Here is an 18,230-nt window from a genome sequence, read left to right on the forward strand (position 1 = left end):
GACACATTCTGGCTTCTAAGTAAGACAGGAGTAAAGTAGTATATATGTTTAAAATGGAATACGTCATACATAATCCAATCTCAAAAAACGATTCCAGGAGAGCAAAATCTGTTCAACCCCCTCCCATGTTGGACTGAAAGGTCAGCGCACCAGGTGATATGTTAAAGCTGACCTTTTTATTATCCAATTAGTTCGACGCGACTTAAATGGAAGTGACTCGAAGCCGATTTGCGACGGCGCTCGTTCGTGTAAACCGAGCGTTAATTTGGAATAAACACCCGTGTCCGGCGAGCGTGACATTTGACTTCTGAGGAACGACGTCGTCTAATTAGGTCAGGTGAGCGGCGGCATCGGTTTCCACCTTCATCCACTTCTGATTAAGGCTTTAAAATACCGACGCTTTACCCGTCGGGAGGATAGGTTGAATCTTTGTGAGTTCGGCACAACAGGTACACACACCTCTGCGATCCATTTTCCTCCACACTTCACCATTATATCATCCTCCTCCTCCTCCTCCTCTTTACCTGTTTATGTAGGTTCAGTTTATCCAGCATGGAGAGCACCCAGCCCACGCTGCCATCTCCTCCGCACACCAGAATACGAAACGTCACAAACTTCTGGAAGAGGCGCAGGCTGGCGGCAGTAGAGAGAGAGAGAGAGAAAGAGAGAGAGAGAGAGAGAAGAGGGGACGGGGGGGGAGTTGGAGGACAGAGAAAAAGAGGGTGAAGGCGGAGTGGATAATGTTAAGAGGCATGTGTCAAAGAGAAGCGGCTCCACATTAAAACCGGTCGTGATGGACTCAGACGCCCACCAGCAAAGCTGTTATTGTGAAGAGCTTTTTACTTTTCCAGTCGTTTTATCGGCATTTAAAACTTCTGGCTGAGTCACATGGAAGTTTCAGACAGTTTGGAACCGATTAAAGTTGCAACTTTACAATAAAAAGTAACCGGATAGTTATGATTTATTGTCTTCCTCAGGTGTATTGTTGTAGATAAAGCGGGTTCAGCTGGAGTTATCGGGAGGAAGATGCTCTAACAATGAGCAGAAGCTACAACAGGCAGTTCTTTGAAACGTCAGCTAAAGTTGTTTTAAGGCTGCTATCGTGGATACAAGATTAATGTTGCTGAATGAGTTTAGGATTAATGTGGTGCTCCGACTTGAGCAAACAGGAGTTTTAGTCAAATAGAAACAGACCTGCTCCACCCTGGAGATAATCCCAAACCTAATGCTAACGCTAACCGTGCAGCTCCCTCCCATGAAAATGTCATTTCAAAAAAAACATCTAGACTACAGAGCATCATCCTTCCACTAACTGATGAACTGAAAAAAAAAGATTTATGTATTGGAATTTTCCAAATTTGAACCATTAAAAACATGAAGGGGTACCCGAGCTCCGGTCCTCCGTTCATCAGGTCAAAGACCTGAGCCGGGTTCAGAAGCTGCTTGAACTTGCGCAGGAACTTCACCCCCTGGTTGTCCCCGCTTTTAGAGTTGACCAGGACCAGGAGAGGGCTGGAGCACGACGCCGAGGTGGCCTTCCAGAAGCCTGAGAGCAAAAAAAACACTCTCAGTAGGCAATTTCAGGTTTGCGAAAACCGGACGGACGCCGGACGCTAATTCGCGGTGACAATATGTAAGGAAATAGAAAACATATCCCATACATGCAAAAGGTTGATGTTTTTGCACGGGAGTTCAAACTGCTGGTGTCGATGTTGGAGGACGCTAAAGGTCGGGGGGGGGGATTTCACACCCAGTGCACTGAAAGGATTTACACTGCTAGAGTTGAAAGGTGACATTCCTGCACTTTGACCCGGTGCCGCTAACGCAGCAGCACAAAGAAAAGAGCCCTGCATTTTTTTTGTGTGTCTGTGTGTGTGTGTGTGTGTGTGTGTTTGCATGCGTTTTGATGTGAGCTGAGTCGTGTCTCACCGTCTGAGTCGATGCTGTTAAGTGCAGTGGGAGGAATGATCGACACCCGACATTGACCCAGGGGACACACCTTCCCCATTTGTTCTTTGCAGCCGCTGTGTACCTGCAACACACACACACACACACACACAAACATGCACACACACAAACATGCACACGCGGACTGAGTGGTTGCCATCGTAATTCTATATTTCAGTCGAAGCAGAAAGGTCATTACATCCCTCTGAAACACAGTAAATGCCAGTTCTGCAACCTTTACAAATGCCACTGTGATCCATTTGTGTGTGAGCCAGCGAGTTTCTTTGTGCGCGCCTGCATACGGAGGGTCTGACTTTACATTATGTGCGTGTCCTTTTGCCCCGAAGCACTCGGAAAAAAAACAATGCACCCTTCACTAAACGGAATAATGAGAAAGAGTCGAGCCACATCTTTGTCACCATGAATATAAGCAATAAAAAAATCATTTAAAATGATTACAATAATTAAAGGGGAATATAAATAATGTGAAATACAGTCTTTGTTTAATATGTATTTGTATTCTCAGCAATGGTTTTTTCACTTAGAAGCTCATTTCTCTCCTTTTAGCTCAGTGTTTGGTCTCCTCCGCCCCCATTAAGTCAGAAATAAACTCTTTAGCAACTTGATAGTTGACAAAATTCACTATTTGGTTACTGGATTACAGACAGGCAGGGTCGAGACAGATGAAATGACGTAAGGTCCCATTTTGAAAAAAAATATTGTTTTTGCGCTTTCATGTCAGAGAAGTTTAGCATTTACACGACAACGTTTTAAAAATTGTGTCCGTTTACATGGAAACAGCGGGAACGCTGAAAATTTAGTTTTCATTGAGGGCCAATAGTGGGAGCTGTTGGTTGTTTTTGCAATGAAACCACACACGCGTGCACGCCGAGAACGATACCCTCTAAACGTATACAATCCAACTTTGACAGGCGGCGAAGTCAGATTCTAATATCCAATCTGCGACAACCTTTTTGAGCACAGATGTATAATTTTATTGAAATGCACACGTTCCTGTTGGTGATGCACACAGGATTGATGATCCAACCTTGGACTAACTTCTTCGCACCCGAAAAACACTTTTACCTGACAGCAATTCATTAGCCCAGTTTTATCTCTGACTTTAACCTCCTGTCCCCTGGAGGATCCGTGCTGCCAGCTCAAGTGCCATCCTATTACCCTGATGGCTCCATTCAACATTTCAAAGCCTCAAGTCCTGAGGGGAGTTTTTTTGGGGCAAAACTTTGTCGGAGTCACGATTTCTTTAAAAGGCATAAATCAACATTTTCCAAGGGCAGATAAGCAGCATGACAACTTCACCTTTATGAATAAAGCTCCGCAGTGCTACTTAAACCTGTGACTCACTGTTTTTCTATCAAATGTTTCTTCTTTTTTTTTTAACTCACTCAATTACACCAAGTGATGAATTTCAAAGAGCTGCACTGTGTTTTCACTTCGAGTTAAAACTGTGGCTACGGCCAGAAATATTTCATCTTTATGTTTAGCAGGATTATACAAGGTGGTTTTTTTGACAGGCTACAACAGGTGCGTCAAACTTTGCGTTTGATTTTCGTCAAGTCGCACCAGTGAACATACTCAACTCCATTATTCTGCAGCTATTAAAGATGCATATTTTCACTAACTCACGAGAAGTGCCCTGGCTCGTTTCACCGGATCGAAGCCTCTTGCAGGCCGGTAGAGTTAAAACAGGTCAACGTCGATCGGACTTACGATGGCCTTGCACCAGAGGCAGCGCCAGTCCTGCAGCCGCCGCACGCTGCCGCAGTTCTTATCGCACACCACACATTTGGCACTGACAGGCAGGTTTCCCTCCAGCCACTGGTGGGGCATGGACACCTGGAGGAAACATGGGAAAACCACTCAAATCAGAGACAGACTGGATGCAACTTATAGTCTAGAAAATATGATAATCACCTGATAATTGGGGTGGGGCTGGAGAAAAATTAAAGGCCACGGAGCACCGATCTTAACCAATATGAAGAATTAAAAGTTCTTAGTAATGGGAGATGACTTACCCCGTCCTCATCCTCGATGATGTCGTTCCCGATGGAGGCCAGCGTGGTCCACTTGCAGTTGTTGGTGGAGCGGACGGCACACCGCTTGTGAGCCTTGAATTTACAAACTGTACAAACGAGACGGAACAAATGAGACAATCTGACACTTTATAATAACAATCTAACGCCTCAAAATGTAATTTGCGTTTCAAATAAATGGACTTTTGGGTGCTTGACGATGACCTTGAGCCTGACTTGACTTAACAAGGTATTTAATGTATTTAATGAAGAATAACATTTATGTTTCACATCCAGAAGCGTCTCTTTTACCGCCAACCTTTTACGTAATAGGTCAATTTGGCCACGTACCTTCGCAGGACAGACCGTGGGAGGTGACGCCCGGCAGCGCCTCCCTGCAGACGTTGCAGAACGTCGGCCTGGCGTGAGAGCAGGCGTACCAGTTGTGCATCCCCGAGAAATGCTCCATGTTAAACTGACTGGCCTGGAAGAGGAGAAAAGAAAAAAAAAAAGAGGTGAACGAAGCTGGGAAAGATCGTAGACCTTCACGGACGGAAATATCCGATTAGTTTCATTCGTCATTTAGAAAGAAACTCGCTTTGCAGGAATTAGTGGCTATTCAACCCAAATTGGAAAAAGATTATCTGATGTTTGAACGTGAACACGTAAAGACATTCTGATTCTGTCATTTATTTTTGGTTTTTTCTTGTGGGGACCTTTGTAGGTCTGTAACTTTAGCTGATCAGTTTCTACAACGTGGACTCAAAAAGCAAAAAAACCAAAAAATCCTATTAAAAAATGCCACTTTAAGCTTCAGAAACAGGTGAAATAATCTCATCCTAAAGGTGAATTATCTCAAATACCCTGTAAAAAACAGTCCGTTTGGAGTTAAAGGTCAAATCTTTCAAATCTATGGCCGCAGAAGCCTCGGCTCTATGGAAGGCATCAATCCGTCGGCATGGAGCTGAAATAAGAGGCGGATAAAAGCAAACATAAAAGACTGAAGGGATATAAGAGATGTAAAAGACCAAAGATAATGAAAAAGGGAATAATTTCCGCCAAAAAGAAGAAGAAAATTATCTTTTATAGCGAGAAAGAGATGAAAGAAGGCTTGAGGTGCTAATCTTGTCGTCAGACTGAATTACACTCGACACGATGCGATCGCCCTCTGATGAGCGTCGGTTCTGATGTCGGACAAGACATGAGGAAGAAACATTAAATAATTAAAAAAAAGAAGAAGAAGCTGGTGGAGCGATTAAGAGTCTCTGACCTCGTAGGTTTCCCATTTCTGGACGGATTTGAGAGCCGTGATCCAGTCCTCCATTTCCTTCCTGCTCTCGGCACATAGCATGAGTTTACGGAAGGGAGTGATCACCTGCGGGCGACGGAGAGACGCAGATTTCAACATTTCGACCAATGAAATGGTGAGATTTTCAGGTTGAGACATTAGTTGTTGTTTTTTTTCGCCCCTTGCTCACCGTGAAGCTGTTGTTGATGTTCTTGGTGCTGGTCTCGGCCACGCTGGCATCCGACAGATCCACTTCATCGAAAATCAGGGACTGAAAAAGAAACGACTCCATCACATTATTTAAAAGGCAGAATTTGTGAGGAAGAGGAATTCAGTCCCTTTTTACTTCTGGAAGCAGTGAAATGAGGACTGAAATAAATTACTTCATTTGTATGAGGTGACAAGTATTCACATAAAAGTACTTCTCAATTGTTAATCCTTGCTTTATAGGGTCATCAACAATTTTTTATCAATCTATCTGCATGAAATATCAACTTTCAAAGCACCTTTGAATTAAATAAACGTTGTTTTCTGTTTGTTAAACACTTCAGCAAGTAAAGTGCAGATACATGTTATAGATGAGCAGTGATTATACAAGTAGCAAGGAATATTACATGACATGCATTTAATTGAAATCACAGTAAATTTGTATACTATGAAAATAAACACTCAAAAGGACTAGTATAAAGAAAATACAACTTAATTGCAGTAACTTGTAATTTTAACTCCTGATTTTAGTAGATCGTGAAGTAATTTATGGGTAATTGTCATCATATATTTGAAATACAGCTTTTGGCGTCAAACAGGAACATGAGTTTCTCAGAAATGTCAAAAACACACAGTAATATCAAAGAAATGCTAAATATTAAAAAGGTCCATTTATTTTGGAAAAATCATCTCAATGCGTCATTTAAAAATTTTTTTTTTGCAGTTTTACAGCAATAAAACATGGTTTGTGGTTGTGTTTCCTCCATTGAAAGCGTCTTTTCGACAGTTTCTACACATCTACTTACCTTGCAGTCTTTGGCATAGTAGAGGGTTCTTCCTCTGAGCTTGAAATACCTCCTCTTCCATCTCTGGAAGGAGCTGGTCTGCTTTAACAGGATTCCCTCCTTCACACTTTTCTACACAGAGAGAGAGAGAGCGAGAGAGAAGACATGGAGAGAGAAAGAGAAAGAGAGAGAGAGAAACAGACGTTAGTGCATCCAGATCCTCAGAATAAGTGACGGATCTTCTTCTTGGACTTCACACATAAGCAGAAGGAGAGTCGACCACGGTGGACGGGGACTGAGCGACTGTGCGCCTCGTTTGTGTCAAACACACTGAAGAGACGGAAGGAAAAGCTGGATGAGCGGATGCGTGACGACCGAGTCTGTCGGGATTCGTGCTGAGGCACAGGGGGAAGTTTCTTTAAAAAAAAAAAAGAACAAACGAGGGAAAAAAAACATTTCGATCATTCGGATGACATTTCTGTCGCATAATTTAAGGTTGTGCGAAGGAAAAAGTAGGATTTTCGACAGTGTTTTAGAGAATGGTGCATGCGTCTGCTATTTAAAAGAGCTTAAAATTCTCCTTTTAATTAATAAAGGACTTTTAACGCCAGGATTTAGGGTTTTCCAGTCCAGGCCACCCTGGAACGTCTTGTAGTGAAGCTGCTATAGGTTTAGAATGCTGGGACACATCATACAGTGATGTTTCGCAGTTAAATGTCCCTTAAAATTCCGTGATTTTCCTGTGGATTGTGGTTCGTGGTCTGAGGTTCCCGCCGCAAACAAACCTGCAGCAAGTTTCTTGCCTTTTGCTTGTGTGACCCCTGACAGGAAGTGACACATGGGTTTCGTTCATCCCGTGGATTTGCTCTGCTGAAAACGTCCACCCTGCTCTGGTGGCTTCTCCCTTCACTTTCTTCTCCCCGTCCCCCTCTTTACGACTGCGTGCGCCGAGGGGGAGGAAATGCACCATGGGCAATCGATTTTTCTGATGGGGCATCAGAGGGAGGAGGAGTCGCCGTGGCGATCTCCCGTTTCCCCATCACGGATGCTCGAAAGCGATCTTGGAAGTCCCGTCACGTTAACCGACGCCTCCGTACCTGCACGTGTGTCGGCTAATGCGCTGGCGTTCCTGCTCCGGTCGCCATGGCAACCGTCATTAATTCAGCCTCCGGGACAACCCTGGGACTTTCTCATGGAGATAACAACGTGCCTGAATATGTCCGCAGTACAAACCCATGTTTTCTCCAACTGGATTTTTATCACATGAGGAATGTGATGGGATGAAAACGTAAGTGCGTCCGACATACTCGTGAAGCTCTTTGTTGTTTTTATTGTATGAATATGATGAAGATACACGCACAACAAAATAAAAACAAATCTTAAAACCATCTGAATATATCCTGAAAACCATGAGAATGTCAAACTTATTAAAAGATAACTGGAAACTATACTCGAGACAAAAAGAAATATAAGAACGGATCCTTAAAATTATTGAAAAGTACACCCAAAAATTTTTTTCAAAAATATACACGTACAATGATCAACCTGTAACCTGTAGGCGTAAAAAAATATTAACAGATCCTAACATTTTATGAAAATACAACTGTTAACTTCAGAAAATTACCAAAGTCAAATTGTGTTGATATAACATCAGATGAATGAATAAAAAATATCCTTTAAGTATTTATTACACTTAAATTATTTCAATATACATTTTTAATTATTCCAATTTTAACAAAAAAAGATTCTTAAAATGATCTGTAGTTCATTTATTAATTATTTTTTACTTGTAAAATTTTTTAAAACACACTCCTACAGTCTATCAGAAATTTACAGACAGCCATTTCACAAATGGAAAAGCACACGTAAGAATTATGAAATACTTGAAAATGACGAGACATTCCTGAAGCCGAGTAATGGAGCTTTCAGGAATCGTCTGAGCTGTAATCAGAAGTAATGAATCACGTCCTCTGAAATTGAGCGATCCTCCGAGACAGCATTTGTGCTCGTACAACCAGCGTTGCTGCGGCAACAATAAACGTTCTCTTTATGTAAACAGATGTATCGTGATGGCGTCTCTGGCGGTGTCGGGATTTTCACACCCTTTTATCAAATTAAAATCCTACTTATTCTGAGTAATCACACCATTCGTCTGAGTCACTTATCATCACAGTTTGGTGGGTTTTTTTTTCATTTCAAACAAATGAGGCGATGACAACAGACTTTCTCCACGATGACGCTATCCGTGTCTTGTTTTCCAGCATAAACTACTAAACTTCACAGCCCGAGAGCTGCGCCTTGGCAGAGGCTTCAGATGGGCGAGCACGAGCCAGAAAAATGTGCCCCGGAGGGAGAAACGAGGCTCAGACGGGATGAGCATGAGCTGCATGATAAAAACCGAGCGGATGACGACGGTGGGGAAAAAAGGCTGCGAGCTGGAGTCACGACGTCTTGGCGCGTCGGGGCAAAGAAAACTCATTTGTTTGATGAAATTCCCGCTCATAACGAGGGCTGTTTATGTCGGCGGTGCCTGAGCCGTAAGCGACTGTTAGCCTTCTTTACAGTTGTCAACATTAGAAACTTATATGAAGATACTTTCGAGAATAAAGACGAGATCTGGGGAACTGCCTGACGCCTTCAGTGAAAAACCTACCAGACCACTGGCTCAATTCAAATACCGTAATGTTTGCACCTGAAAAGTGCAGCTGCTTCACATACCGTATTTTCCGCACTATAAGGCGCACCTAAACACCTCAGATTTTTTCAAAAGCTGACAGTGCGCCTTATAACCCAGTGCGCCTTATATATTGTGGTGAGCACCGTGGAAGAATTGCTCTTCTCGAGTCTGCTACTTGCCAGCTTAACAACCAGAGGCTTTTATTTTGACAACTCTAACTTTGCAACTGGATCTTCAGAGCGGACGACACTCCACACAACACCTTCATCACTCATGGTTGCAAACCAACATTCTAACAAACCAAAATAAACTAGATGAAATAATTACTCCCTAAACTGGGGAACAAAAACACAATCAACACAACACCAAGCCCAACAACGACCCACAATAACCTCCAACAACACAAAACATGAATTCCCATCATGCCTTGCAGCGACCACCTCTGTGCAAATGCATAAAGGAGCCGATAGCTGCAATGCATTATGGGAGTTTCTGTTTGTGGTGTTTTAAATGCAATTATTGGGGGTTATATTTGGTTTGTGGTGTCGGTAATAATTGTGTTGTGTTGTGTTTTTGTTGCTTAGTTCATGTAGTTTAGTTTATTACCGGTAGTTGTAAGTTGTCAACCAGCAGTGAAGAAGGTTTTGTGTGTAGTGTCGTCCTGGCATAGGCTGCAGGTAGGACTATCAAAATAAAATGCATGCAGCTCTCTGGGTGTTAGAATCAGTGGAAAAAGTAACCTAATGGCTTTGAGCTATAAAGGTTGCTGACCACTGGTCTATTCCATGCGCCTTATATATGAACAAAGTTGTAAAATATGTCAATCAATGGTGGTGCGCCTTATAATCCGGTGTCTTATAGTGTGGAAAATACGGTACTTGAGACACAATTGTGTTGTTTTTCATGACAGTTCAACACGACTCGTCTGAAAATGAGGAAATCCAGGTTTCATTTTAGCTGGGCTCCATCACACAATGAACTAAGCTCTGTAAACTATTTCAGTCACGAAAAAGTGAAATTAAAAGTTCCAAAGTGCACTTTTACAAGATAATTCTTTTTAAAAAAAAAAGTGGTGCATTCTGTGCTTTAATCACATAACCACATCTGTCTTTCTGCATATTCAACTGCACTAGTTCTCATTTACATTTCAATTAGAGCCACCATTTTTCAACAGTTGTCATTTTCACATGCAATCAGTGCAAGAAATGTAAATCGATTGTGGCTCTCGGTGCAGCTCTTGTTAATTTTCCCACGTTTTGTGTCTTCTGCAGTCTTCATTCTTCTCCACCCTTGGTTGCGTTTAATCGTACAAATAAAGTTTAACGTCCTAATTATTGCTAAAAAATCTAATCGTCGCTCTCCATTCATCTCGGTCTGGTGTGTTTTCCACGGCGGTTAATGGCCTCGTCCATCTGAACGCCGGGGAGCAAAACAATGCAGACGCGTCGTCAAACCAGCCATAAATTTAATTCGTCACTTCATCGCAAACTCATTTCTCTCCTGAAACGTGCACCGGGGTGCGATCGGGAGATATCCCCACCTCGGGCGCTCCACTTCCCCTCACGATAAATGTTTTTTTTTTTTTTTTAAACCCTCAGGGGGGGGGATGGGGAGGAAAATCACATATTGTCCTCGTGCTAGAGACAGGGGGGGGGGTGATGGATCGGCTCGTGGTACGGCTCATTAGCGAGAGGAAGGAAGGCGGCGGTGACAGCGGAAACAAGGAGAAGGAAACAAACAAGGCGGCGAGGATGGCGACAAGGAAAAAGAGTTAGCGAAGCCGCCGTGCAGCGTCACCGTTTTAAAACGCTAGCTCACCGAGGACAACGGCGATGACCGCGGCATCGCAACAATGACGTTTTCTTCCGTCTCCGAGGTGTAAAAAAGATGACCTATACATCAAATACATAACGTGCAGAAAAACATGCAATCGCTGCCAATAGAGGCCCCGTTTACACGTTCTTGCGTTTTGATTTGACAAAAAGTTTCAGAGATAAGACTCACTATCATTTCCTCCTGAATCCTGCTTTTGAAATATGTTGAGTTTTATGTGTTCAACTGAATCTAAAACACACATTTTCCAAATTGAACAAAAATAGTTTGGACTATTTCCATTTCTGACCTCACACTAACCTCAAGTTGCCTTTTGGGAGAATACATGAATACGTTTGTACAGTTCATACTTTACAGTAGAGAGGAGTTTATTACTGCCTCATATAAAATCAACAATAATGATAAGGATAGCAATGATAGTAAAGGAAAGAGCTCTGGTATCGGAACAGCATTGGCAGATATCCAAATGCAGGTGTCGGGATTGGAAGTGAAAAAAACGCGGATCGGTTGCATCCTTCGTCTTCACCAACCACATCTTTTATTCAACATGTGTGACCTTCCTTAAAACACCTCCTCCGGGAGATTCCTCTATGAAATAACATTGTTAGCGAAGTAGCCCCAGAGATGAAGACTGAATAAAGTGTCCGGCTTCTCCTTCGTCGGTTGCTCTAATCTCGCCTATAATAATAATAATAAGAGGAAATCACTCTGCATGAGGCCTCCAGGCTATTTTGTATATGCATGTTGGGGGTTTATTAAAGCGGATGTGCTGTGCACAGGAGCATATCAGCAGAGCAAACAGCCCACGTGTACACACCACTCCGACGAGCACAACGTATACAGTACTCAAAGGTCGGTATGTACTCGCCGTCTCCACACCCTCTCCATCTGCGTTTCTCATTAGAGCGGCGGGAATCACGCGAAAACAATCAATATGCAAAGATTTGAGCTCTCATACAAACACGCCGCGTTGAGGCAAAATGTAATGAAGTCCGTTAACGGGACGAGTCACGAGTCGTATGGTTATTAAAGAAGATAAAGCAGTACACGGTATATAATATCGTTCCATTTATCTGGCTGGAGCGCTGCGACACGCAGCAGCATAGAAAGGATTTCACCGCGAGGGCTGCAGAGCTCCCACACACACAAACCCGACCGCCTCAGCGCTGCGCCATTGTTCTTTTCTTTTAAAAGACATTTGAATGGCCTCCACATGCAAACACCTGCAGGCCTCCGCTCGCCGAGTTTGCACACAACCATGGCCCGATAGTTCCTCGGTCAACCACTCCATGCCGTTTCAACAAGAGAAAAGGAGAACTTCACAGCAGCTCATAGTGATTTATTCTGATAGACAATGATGTCTAATGATGAGAAGATCAACACTTCCCTATAAGCAGATGAACACTGTGATGCAATATATCTCTATTCTGCACAGCTATAAAGAGCCACAAATTACTGAAGCAAATAAAAGATTGAACAGGTTTGAAGTAAGAAAAAAAAAAAGAATTGTGATTTATTACATTAACATAATTTATCGCAGTTTTGCCACGTGTTGAAACCACACAGCTACGAAACACTGACAAGCAGATTCACATCAAGGGAAGAAAATTAAATCTACTTGAACATTACGATTTAGATTCAAGATGGAAATGTTTTTTTTTTTAAAGCAAATCCTTAATAATGAAGTAAAACTTTTTAGGTCACATGTTAAAACATCAAAAATGAAAGCAAAATGCTGAAAAGAAAAACGCATATTCGGAAAAAATACCTTTTTTATTTTCAAGTTTAGCACTACAGATTCAAAAACTAAAATAAAAAAATCATGTAATTTGATCCTAATATGATTTGGGATGAATAAGAAAACACTTTTGGGAAAATAATGCAATTCTTTTTTTTGGAATAATCTTTACTGTCGCCATGACAACGAAAGTTACTTTAATTTAATTTTCAGTCGGACGAGGTACATAATAGTTTGTGTGGAAGAAATAGTGTACATTTAACCATTTAAAAAGAATATGGAATATTTTAAAGCACAATTCTTTTAAATATGGTTTTAACTACATATAAATTCAACATACTTTATGGATTTGCACAGGTGAATATTAAAATATCCCAAATCAACACAAACCTAATCAATTTTAAGACTTAAAGTCACAAATATTAAAAAGGCATTAAATCTTCACTTCTGTAAATCTGTTTAAATAAAGTTCAGAAGAAGCCGTAGCCAGAAAATCAAGATATTATTGACGATTTAATTCCATCCTCCTTGAACTGAGCTCTGCTGAATGTTCGTATACAGTTAATACTTTGAGATGATTTTTTAATGACGACAATGCAAAAACATGACTTATTTTGCCTATTTTTTTACTCAAATATTTACAAAAGGAGTGACATATTTGTACTTTAAAACCAGCTCAACTTCAAACTTTAGCCGACAGCAACGAAAACAAATAAAAGACCAAAGTTTTTCAGTCTAAAATTGACTTTACACGGGAAAAAAAATGTTTTTGCTCTTTTAAATTATGCATGTATTGGAGAATGTATATTTATTTTCAGGCTTTCTCAAGTGTTTTGACAAATAACGTGAAATTATGGCGTTTTTGTGAAAAAGAAGGGGAAATGAATCATTGACCTAAATGACTTTCATTTATACAGCAAGAAATTAACTAACCAGTAACCTACAGACAAAACCATTTCACATGAGCGTTATGTGTTCAACTTTAAAATGTTTAAATTCAAGCTAATCTAGTTCTGTTAGTAACCTGTTGCCTCGCAACTACCCATATGTTTCACTCCAGATTACTCTGATTATCAACGTTTAGTGTCTGGTGTTGTAATCCAGGTGAAAGCTGAAATAAGATGTAACACTGTGCAGAACATTTTTTAACTAAATGTGTTTTTGTTTGCAGTGGACTTTGACCTCATAGTTAAGCGCTGAACTCCTTTAATTTACTGCCATTTTTTTTTTTAATTTAGAACATTGAAATATACAAATGCAAATATCAAATTCAATAATTCACAATGTCCAAAGATGACGACCTCCTCCTCCTCCTCCTCCCTCTGTCATCTGGCATAATGTTCAATGTCTTTTGAAGAGTCTATTCCAGAAATGTCTTTGGTTCTTGTTCCTGGCCTGGAGTTCGAAGTCTTTGTTGGCCTCCGCTAGCCTGTTCTTCTCAGCAAGCACAGTTTTGTAGTGGCTGTGGAGCATTGCCATTTCCTCCAACATGTCGTTCAATTCAGTGTTCAGGGTCTTGTTTTCCTCCAGCACGATATTGTACAGACTGTGGACGAACTCCTTTTCCACCAATGGGGTCTTGTATTGGCTGTGGGGGATCTCCTTTTCCTCCAGCAGGGTCTCTTTTTCCACCAGCACAGTATTATAGAGACAGTGGAGGGTCTCTTTTTCCTCCAGCAGGATCTTGACGTGACCATGGAGGGTTGTCGTTTCCTCCGACATGGCATTCAGTTCAATGTTTAAGGTGTCCTTTTCCACCAATGGGGTCTTGTGTTGGCTGTGGGGGATCTCTTTTTCCTGCAGTGGGTTCTCTTTTTCCTCCAGCAGGATCTTGGCGTGACCATGGAGGGTTGTCGTTTCCTCCGACATGGCATTCAGTTCAATGTTTAAGGTGTCCTTTTCCACCAGCAGAGTCTCTTTTTCCACCAGCACAGCATTATACTGACTGTGGAGGGTCTCTTTTTCCACCAGCAGAGTCTCTTTTTCCACCAGCACAGTGTTATACTGACTGTGGAGGGTCTCTTTTTCCACCAGCAGGGTCTTGACGTGACCATGGAGGGTTGTCATTTCCTCCAACATGGCATTCAGTTCAATGTTTAAGGTGTCCTTTTCCACCAGCAGAGTCTCTTTTTCCACCAGCACAGTGTTATACTGACTGTGGAGGGTCTCTTTTTCCTTCAACAGGGTCTTGTATTGCAGGTGGAGGGTCTCCTTTTCCTCCAGCAGAGTCTCTTTCTCAGCCAGGAGTCTGTCTCTGTCCTCTGCCACCTGCTGGAGCTTCTCTTCCAGGGCTTTGACCTTGTTCTTTCCTTTCTGGAGTTTCTGTCTTTGTCTTTTAGCCAGGTCTTTCAAGGCGACGTGCTTCTGTCCTCCTTCCGGCAATTGTCCATCAGCCATCTGGAGATGCTCGAGTCTGGATTTTTTCATCTTCAGCTCGTCTTCAATTGTCCGTAATTCCAGGTTGTTGAAAGCACTTTTCTGCTGGAACAGTTCTTGGCGTGCCTTCTCGAGTTCACCGATGCGATTGCGCAGCATGATGATCTCGCGAGCAGTCGTCGGAGCCATGGTCACGTCCTGTTTAAAACCTCCTCTGCTACCGCCTCGTTGTGTCATTTCTCAAAACTTTTTAAATAAAATTATGAGAATCAGAAAAAACTATCAACTACAGGCTACTGTGACAGTTTCGTGCTATGTCCTTCCAGGTCTGCAGTTGAGATGTTTGTTTTGAGAGTGAGTGGGTGAGAGCGCCCTCTATTCAGATTAAAGGCACAAATGCAAGAAGCCCATTGGACGATATCGTGACATTGTGAACCCTTGATCTTGCAGACATCACGTAACAAAGATCAAAGGACGCATGGGGTCCTGCCTGATCCGGGATCAGTATTGGGTTCTGACATGAACGTAATTGACGGATCAGAGATTTCTGATCCGCTAGCTTGGGCGGCCGCTAGCTCGAGCTAGCAGCTAGCGGGAGCCGCTAGCTCGGGCGGCTAGCGGGAGCCCGAGCTAGCGGGAGCGGCTAGTTCGAGCTAGCGAGAGCCACTAGCCCGAACTAGCGGGAGCCACTAGCCCGAGCTAGCGGGAGCCACTAGTTCGAGCTAGCGGGAGCGGCTAGCTAGCGGCTGCGGTGAAAACTGCCGGCTGCTGAGGCGCAGACGAACAGTCTCCTGCTTCCACAAACATGTTCAAAACGGGGTCACCGATGGCAGAACGACCCATTCTGTGTCTTCTTCAACAATCACTGGATTTGAAATGCCCGATGATGATGAATAATCGTTAAATTCAGCCTCTTCGTCATCAAAACTCTGATCCGGCATAATGTAAACACAACTTGGGCGTGTGCACAACCAGTGACGTCGCTCTATTATTGTCAGAAGCTCAGCCGAGCAGCAAAAATAGCACCGTTTATCGGCTATTTTCTCGCAGATTGCCGTGTTTTAACATTTAACCCTTGAGCCAGTTAGCATAAAAATGTCCCTAGAAGTGATAGCCAGAGTGTTTTGGAGGTGGAATTTTCATTTCACTAGGACTTTAAGTAGAATAGAGAATGTTTCTACTGTAATAAGAAGCATAAAGTATATTTAATACTTGAATATTTCAGAATAAAGTAAAATAATTTCCTGAGCAACATTATTTATCCAACAATAGTTCAAAACTGACTTCATACTGAAGAAAAAAACTTTATTTGATAAAGATTTTTTTGGTTTAAATCGAGTCTTTAAACCAAATACATTAGAAAAGTTTGTATTTTTTTTAAATCAATCATCAAAACATCAAAATAACCTCCCAAAAAACATTTTCAATACAAATTGGACTTGAACTAAGATATTTTCTCATTACATTTTTCAAATATGTATTCTAGTCTGTTCTTCAGTACAAGTCAGTTTGCTTTATATTTGTAGTCTGCAAAAGGTCTATGCTGAGAGCTGGACTCACCCATTGTTTTCATGTTATATGGCAGCCACATTTCTAATGATATGAACACAAAACAAGAATGTTTTCATCTAAAACTGAACTTTTAGCAACTTTGTTAGTGCAACTCTGACCTTACATCAAGTAGAAAACCTCTATTTTAAATAATAAAGAATCTATTTCGGCAAACGTGTCAAACGTGTCCCACAGATCAAATCAGATTCACTAAACTGGGTCAAATGTGGCCCGCAAAGCAATAAAAACTGAAATAAAAGTAAAAGTTGAGTCATTTCCTGCATTGCTCGTTGCAACATCCACAAAAAACACAAAAAAACCCATGGTATTTCATAATTTCACTGTATTTTGCATCCTTGAGAATGGCATGATATTGAGATGATACTTTTTTATATGTAAACGTCAACATTTTCAGGTTTTCCTTAAAAAAAAAAGAAAAGACTTAAATTTTCAAGTTTCAACACTGAGAAATGTGGTTAGTTAATATGATGTCATTTAACCAATTGAGCTTTAAGTTGGTTTATGTGTTTCAGACCTGAGGTTTATGTGAGACGAGCGATACACAAAAGTTTTCAGTCCTTCGAGAATGGCAAAAAGAATCAAAAGCAAATTAGTCGGCTAGACAATGAAGATCAGGAGGAACCGAGTTAAAATGATAAACTACACACACACAGACAGGTGAGATATGTGCTCATGACACGCTGTAGTCTATAAATACCTACAGTTGTAATTACAATCAACCACAAGAAATGTGCCAGAAATAGAAAGGAATTATTTTCCTTTATGGTGTGTGTGTTAACCCCTCGCTGTCGCTCAGACTGACCTCCTCCACCAGCCGGCCATCCTGGGGCTTCTCGTGGTGGTTGCACTCCAGGTGGTCCTCGTGGCTGAGCTGGCCGTCGTCGTCCTCGACGCCCTCTCCGAACAGCAGCGGTGCGATACAGCAGCCGCTGGGCCGGCACAGCCCCAGCATGACCGGCAGCGCAGGTGAGACAGTCGCCGCACACACAACCAGTCCGACTGTCAACCAGGTGGAGTGGCCAAAGAGTATTTGTCCTTCTGCTTGCTACCCGGATTGTTTACCGGCCATCGCTTCTTCTATGACAACTTCAACTAAGCTAGTTTGATGGCTTTCTTCTTTTTTTTCCCCCCAGGTGAAACTCAGCTGCCAGATCCTACTCTCACACCAGCAGCTCCTCAAACAATGCACTCCTACTTCCTCCCTCTCAGGTAGCCACGCCCCTTCGTGAAGCCACGCCCCCTCAGGTGTGCAACTGGAGACTCCTTCAAGTGTGTGTTTATCTAATAGTGTGCGCACGCGCACACACACACACACACAGGCAGACACATACAATTAGAAAAAGCTCTTGCTTTACCTTGGATGACAGACACACACACACACACACACGCACGCACACACACGAGTGGTGTGTGTGTGACTCATTCAGTCAGTCAGGTTCTACTAGTTCTATTTATAGCCTGGAGGAAGTGGGCTTGTTCAGACAGACACACACACACACACACACACACACACAGCATTTACTTACAACAACTTCCTGCAGAATTATTGGAAATGCATCGATCAACTCAGTCTGTAATCATTCAATCATTCATGCATTCTTTCATTATTTATTTATTTTGGGCTTCATTGTCTCATTTATCTGTGTATTTATCATGTCAAGATGTATGCTTAGCATAACACCACTGACACTGCTTATCTTTAGATGTTTACTTAGTTATCTAAATATCCTTGTTGGTTTTTACATTTCCACGTCCCTCATAACTGTCAGGATTT

General features: G+C 42.1%; 1 protein-coding gene across 1 annotated transcript in view; it reads right to left on the minus strand.

Annotated features, from left to right (window-relative positions):
- Positions 1 to 18,230, minus strand: part of LOC308146843 (diacylglycerol kinase delta) — a gene marked incomplete at its 5' end in the record, with an annotated part of 66,605 nt that overhangs the window by 15,339 nt on the left and 33,036 nt on the right. The window contains 9 exons of the mRNA XM_080518795.1: positions 525 to 633; positions 1,387 to 1,546; positions 1,930 to 2,032; positions 3,679 to 3,804; positions 3,984 to 4,090; positions 4,332 to 4,464; positions 5,251 to 5,355; positions 5,459 to 5,539; positions 6,282 to 6,392. Coding sequence (XP_080374921.1) covers positions 525 to 633; positions 1,387 to 1,546; positions 1,930 to 2,032; positions 3,679 to 3,804; positions 3,984 to 4,090; positions 4,332 to 4,464; positions 5,251 to 5,355; positions 5,459 to 5,539; positions 6,282 to 6,392 — 1,035 coding nt within the window. The remainder of the gene's footprint in view (positions 1 to 524; positions 634 to 1,386; positions 1,547 to 1,929; positions 2,033 to 3,678; positions 3,805 to 3,983; positions 4,091 to 4,331; positions 4,465 to 5,250; positions 5,356 to 5,458; positions 5,540 to 6,281; positions 6,393 to 18,230) is intronic.

The sequence above is a fragment of the Blennius ocellaris genome, assembly GCF_963422515.1.
Source record: "Blennius ocellaris genome assembly, chromosome: 23".
NCBI classification, from domain to species: domain Eukaryota; kingdom Metazoa; phylum Chordata; class Actinopteri; order Blenniiformes; family Blenniidae; genus Blennius; species Blennius ocellaris.